This window comes from Papaver somniferum, unplaced genomic scaffold, assembly GCF_003573695.1.
Source record: "Papaver somniferum cultivar HN1 unplaced genomic scaffold, ASM357369v1 unplaced-scaffold_6, whole genome shotgun sequence".
NCBI classification, from domain to species: Eukaryota; Viridiplantae; Streptophyta; class Magnoliopsida; order Ranunculales; family Papaveraceae; genus Papaver; species Papaver somniferum.
Window position 1 is genome coordinate 806,865 of NW_020648748.1, and position 6,516 is coordinate 813,380.

General features: G+C 34.9%; 1 protein-coding gene across 1 annotated transcript; it reads right to left on the reverse strand.

Annotated features, from left to right (window-relative positions):
* Positions 1 to 240: 240 nt before the first annotated feature.
* Positions 241 to 1,123, reverse strand: LOC113343571 (zinc finger protein ZAT12-like). The gene has a single exon (XM_026587721.1). The coding sequence runs from the start codon at positions 997 to 999 to the stop codon at positions 367 to 369; it is 633 nt and encodes a 210-aa protein (XP_026443506.1). The 5' UTR covers positions 1,000 to 1,123; the 3' UTR covers positions 241 to 366.
* Positions 1,124 to 6,516: the final 5,393 nt, after the last annotated feature.

The window sequence follows — 6,516 nt, forward strand, 5'->3', positions numbered from 1 at the left end:
TACAAACAATAACAATATCTAACTACCTAATGATCGATGAGTAAATTCCATAACGCGTAAATAAGCTATTAATATCAATGAACAATGAGTGTTTGCTTATCATAAGTATATGTTGCTGGTCTGAGCTGGATTACGTGGGAATTTAGAGTCTAATTTTTATAATCAGTTGGTAATTTACAAGTTAGATGGATGGAAGTGCAATCAAATGATTTGATAAAGGAAAAAAAATCTCTCTTTTTTTAATGTAAATTAATATATATAAAAACAGGTATCATCGATCTTTTCAGTACATGGAATTTGATGAGAACAATAAAAGAATGAATTCTATGTAAAATCTAGCTGCCTAGAAGGAACTCTACATATTAATCAAATAAAACTATACAACATGGGTGGTGTGTACATCTTTTTGGTTGCTGCTACTAGAGTGGAGAACTCAAAATCATTGCTATCTTTTGTTGTTGGCAGAGGATCAGATAAATTCAAATCCAAGTTCAGACCCAGAATTCTCCTGCTGCTATTCGATCTCTTGAATACGGGTACTTGTTTTGGAGTAGTATCATCAGTTGTAACATCAGATGAAGAGGATGACAATCCTGCTGCTGTTGTGAATGAAGATTCAAGCATGGCAGTTCTATGCCTTCTCATATGCCCACCTAAGGCCTGTCCAATAGCAAACTGTAACCCACAAATCGAACACTCGTGAATCTTTGGTTTTGCTTCTTGTTGCTGATCATCTAATGTTGATGGATCCATTAACTTAGGTTTCTTGTGGCTCGCTCTATGTCCTCCTAATGCTTGAAATGACGGAAACTGTCTATTGCATGTTTTGCACTCGAAAACACGACTCTGAGTACTCATTGATATCCTCTGTGCCTGAACCACGGATCGATAATCGACATGATCTCCTTGCTCACGTGATAATAACATCAAGAACTTTGCCATGTTTGCTATGCTGATATCTTCCATTTCTCCTCTACTTCTCTTGTTACTCATCATCATGACTTTGTAGTGATTTACTTAAATAGAAGGATATATCAAGATTTTTTTTTAGTTTCGAAACTATGATTTGGTTCTTAGAAAAGAAAATATAAAGGGGTTTTCGGGGGAGTTGAAGTGTGTAATTAATTGCTTCTGTTTTGAATGGAGAAAACAATCGGGAGAAGGCGTATATATATAGAGCGGCTGTAGATGTATTCAAACTTCAGATATAGTTACAGCCGACTAAGGAATAAGAAAGTTCTGTTGACTGAAAAATGTCTAAAATAACCTTAGTCTCAAATGGTATGCATAAAGGCAGCTGGGAACTTTCTGGGTAAGTTAGTAGATTTCCGTAGTATTTTTTTCACAAATTTGGTTAAAAAGACAAAATCAATAATTTTTGGGTGAAAAAGACATGTAAAATTTGATACAGTTTTTAAATGGACGAAATTTTAAAAATAGTCAGAATGTAAACAGTTTCATCCTCCCCATTTTCAAATACTTTTTCGTATTTTTAATTTACATTAGAATGCATCCAGTTTCATCCTCGCTCATTTTTAAGTTTAAGCCTGGATGAATCCAGTTTCATTGTTGCTATTTATTTGGTGTCCATTTCACCCATACTAATTTTTACTCGTCCATTAGAACCATGTTTTAAAAATATTTGAACAAATGACCCATTTTCCGTTTTTTTTGAAAGTAATGAAAGCGTTAGTTTACAACGAAGCTTCATCTTTATTACTCTACTTTTTCAATACCTTATATGGAAATTGGAGTTTAACAGAATCATTTGATTGTCTAAAATAATTTTTTACTCTTTAAATAATTAGCAACACCACCACTAATCGGAATAGAAAAAAGATTATCATGATAAGTCATTCCGCTGAGTAGAAGAACGAACATGATCAACACAACACCGTAGACGAGTATCTATTCAATACTCTAAGGAACTATCCATGAATAAGCCCTTTGTGTTTTGAAAGCTCTTCTGGAAGTACGAAGTTTGAACAGTCGAAAAGGAAAAATGGTTATGCGTCACCCCGTCGCTGTAATTAATTATTTCTTTAGCTTTGGAAGCTTTCCATTAAGATGCTCCTTAGTTAACTGTTCATATTAGTCTAGCTTTGAACGATACAGTTGTTTGTGTGAAACTGTGAGTATCTCTGATTCTCTATATTATGGATGACATGCAGTGTTTGAATTACGATTTTCTTTGGACCAATCACGGGTATGTAACTTCAAGTGACAAGCAAGTGATAACTATTAATGGTTGCATATATATTCATAGTTAGATTTTTCCTTTGTTTTTATCTTATACAAGGTAGTCTCCAAAATGGGTAACCCTGGCTGATTTAGACAGGTATAGACTTACAATTCAAGATTCTTATGGAACACCAATCACAAAGCAGTATTAAGTAAAAGTCAAGGCGCACACAAGTTTATTTGACAATTTGCAGCGGTCTAATTCAGTACTTGGGGTATGAATCAACCTTGGTGTACGGCATCCATATCCACGTAAAACCATGAACTTGTTCCAACAGGTAAGTATTCTGATCATAAGTCAAATCATGTGACTGGAGCAATGTTGTATGATTTGGTCACTGATAGAGTGTTAGGCATGTATTAGTTGCCGTCGTAGCAGTCTAAGGTTTCTAGATAATGCGTGTATCTAAAAGTGCTGATTAATGCACTAGCTAAGCTAACATTAGGACAATTTTAAGTCGTACTAATCTTATTAATTTTTTATGATTTATATCGTCATATCTACTAATTTGATAGATTAAGAAACTCATTCCGATGTCATGTCATGACAAGCTAAGTGAGACTACATTAAAGAATTCTGTATTTAGTTGCACACGGTGTTCACTCGTATAAGGTTGCATTTGGTAGTAGAAAAATAATTCTATAAGATAAATGCATATTATTCTCTTAGAGCATCCACAGTGGGCGATCAAACCCATTTATTTGGTCGAGGAACGAGACACAGTGGTACGGACTAAAGACTAAAATCTGGACCAAAACCCAAATTTCAGACTATATTTGGTCTGGGACCAAGACCAAAACCAAATTTGGTCGAGCGGAGATTAAAAGTTCGTCGGGAGTGGGGCGTAAGTATAAAATGCGCCTCACGAAAATTTTTGAATTAAAAAAAGAAAAAAAAATGAGGCGGACATTATATGTCCGCTCTTTGAATTTTTTTTTTTTTATTAAAATAGAGAAAATGGGGCGGACATACTAGAGTCCGCCCCTTGAAAAGTTGTTTTAAAAAAAATTTTAATAAAAATGAGGCGGACATACTTAGTTCGTCCCATGAAAAAAAATTTTATAAAAAAAAGAGGGACGAACATATAGTGTTCGCCTGATGAAAGTTATGTGGGACGGATATTTGAGTTACGCTCGATCAAATTTTAGTCGGGTACCGTTGCTTGTTGCCACGGACTAAACCTAAAATTTGATCTTTTTTTTGGTATTTGGTCTTTGGTTTTGATCGCACCATTGCAGTTGCCCTTAGAACTATTAGAATAACTCGTATTGTAGAATCTAAACATTGAAAGGAAAAAAAGAGAGTAAAATGTCATGTCAAATAGCTCCAAGTTGGGTTTTAAATAAGTTTTTCTCCAGACGATAAGCAACCCTTAATATGATGGTTTCAAAGCGTTCAATAACTTTCTAACTATTGGTTTTGTGGTTGATCTTGTAATACAAAATACTTCCATCGAAAATCAATTGATTCCATAGAATTAGTTTTCAAACACAATTTCTAACTAGTATCGAATTTCCGGCCCTTTACACGTTCTTCTTGAGTATCAAACTCTGGTAATATTAAGTTCAGACTTCAAATTATGGACTTCGCCATTAAAGCTTTCTAGATTACCAAAAGAAAAAACAAAACAAAAAAAAACAATCAGACTGAACTAGCTATACGGAGTCGATACCAACAGTATAAGTAATGAGCAAATTAATAAATTCTCCTTCAGCAGAAAATAAATTAGTCATTAACCGTTTATATACATCGAATTAGATGATAAGTGAGAACGATACAAGAATGAATTCTATGTAAATCTAGCTAGCTAAGAATTGGTTAAATGTACCAATCAAATAAAATTATAAATCATGGGTGGTACGGACATCTGATTGGATTCTGTAACAAGAGTGGAGAATTCAAAATCATTGCTATCTTTAGTTGTGGTAGGCAGAGGAGATAAGTTTGATCTCTTGAATACTGGTACTTGTTGTTTTAGAGTGGTATTGTCAGTTGAATAAGTTCGTACGTTATAAAAATGTATAATATATTTTTTATTCTAAGATGTTATCAACAACCGATAACGTCCACTATGACAGATTGCACTGGCGGATATTGCAAAGTTGTTAAGTATTCTGATCTACTTAACTTAACATGGAAGAAACTAGGTGGAACAGACGCACACCTGTTGAACTATTTCAGCACACTACTATGAGCAGGTATCAGCTTACGCGTTTTTCACTCTTTAATTAAACAGCCTTCACACTGAACATTATTCAATTTGGATACGAACTCTACGTACTTACTAAATCACCGATAAAAATCACTAAGCTTGCAAGATATTCCCTTGTATTATTTATTAAACCTCTAACTAAAGTTTCCATTTGTTGAATGCAATAATCAAAAACAAGGAAAAATCAAATAAGCAAAAAGTTATTGATACTTAGCTCCTTTATAATGGAAGTGATCGATTTGATGAAACGAATGAGCTCCCCATATCTCCGCAACATCAACAAGGCAAAACTTTGGAAAAAACAGAGTGAGTCACGTGTTCAACACGTTTCCCTTAAGACTTTAGCGCCCGGCTACACTCAAGAGTGATGCTATAGCCCTCACAGGACGGATATCTCCAGGATAAAACACTCTAATACACCTACTACTAGCATATGTAGTAGATGCTCAACTTGAGCTTGGCAACTCCGAAAAAACCATAAAGGAAAATCTCGAACGCTTGAGAAAACAATATAAAATATTTTTTTTCCCTTGGGGTCCCTCTAAATATAGAGCAACCCCTTTCCCATAGATTTTACAAAAGTAGTGAATTTGTTTATATAATTGACAAATACAACTTAAGGAGAAAAACTCCCCGATGTGGGACTAAAAAGTTTATATAGTTTCTTAAAACTACTAAAAAATGGAAACTCCACAATGTGGGACTAAAAAGTTTCATTCACAAAAGAAAACAATAAATTATAATTTTTTATTAAAACTTTATAAAATTATTTTTTTATTAATCGTTTCCCAACAATTCCCCACATGAATGAAAACTCAATAAAACATGAAAACACAGATAGATCTTGGTAAATCAACATCCCAACCTCACGATCCAAACAGACTAATCGTGAAAGTGTTAAAATCATACTAGTCATTTCTACGTCCTCTGCCTCACACAAAAGTGTGTTGTCCCCAGGGTCATACTATGGATTGCATAAATCATAATAGTATTGAGAGCTTTCATCTTTAGTTCTCACATGGTGAAACTATAGGTATCTTTCACCAAAGTGAAAAAGCATGAACTAGTGAACCCTTAGTGACCTTTAGGTCCTAAGTTCCAGTAATACCAAAACGATCAAAGCGAAAATCACATAAAAAGCGCAGGAAATACCATTTTAGGCAGAGGTGTCCATGAGGTCTTGAACCTTTGCTTAGTGAGATATTACCGGAATTACTTGCTAAGACAGTGAACTATGTCTTGAACTGCTAGCATTTGATGTAATTCGCGATAACAACCACGGGTGATATCTCCAAGATTGTTGCCAAGCTCGTGTCGTTTTGTCCAATTTGGCCCTGGACATATCCTGTTTCTCAGAATGCTCTAGAGAATCAAAGCTCATATTCTCATAGGAAGCAGCCCACTTCCTCATTCAGATAGGTGAGTTTCCATAAAGAGTGTTACTGCTACAACCCACTTCCATCTTAAATTAAAACTATAAAACTCATTAAGACTTCTTAAAAGTCATCCGTCACATACAGTCTCACGATCACGTCTACACCATAGGGAAGGGACAGAGAATAAAATTCTCTGATAGTGTTTACCTTTACCCATCACAAATTAGTTGTCTCATTCGAAACCTTGATCTTGGGATCTCCAGTCAGCAAGGTTGAGTATCCTTCATGGAAGGTTTAATTTATGAGCTTAAGACCCTTCCCCTTCGATGCATTTCTAATTATCTCTTGGGATAAACCTTTCGTCAAATATTGTGCCGATATTCTCCCTGGACTTTATCCAATCAATGGAAATAACGCCGATTGAGATTAGTTATTTTAAGCATTAGCTATTATAGCTTGGATAACACAATGTATAGATATAGCTGGCACAGGCCTATGCCAGAGAGGAATGTCTTCTAAAAAGCATCTTAGGCACTCGGCCTCCTCTCGTGCTTTATCTAACTCAATACTGTCAGATTCCATAATGAATTGAGCAATATATGTTTGTTTGTAAATCTTCCAAAAACAAACCCTGATGCTAGAGTGAAACATATCCACTCATAGACTTAGACTCCTCTGAATCAACT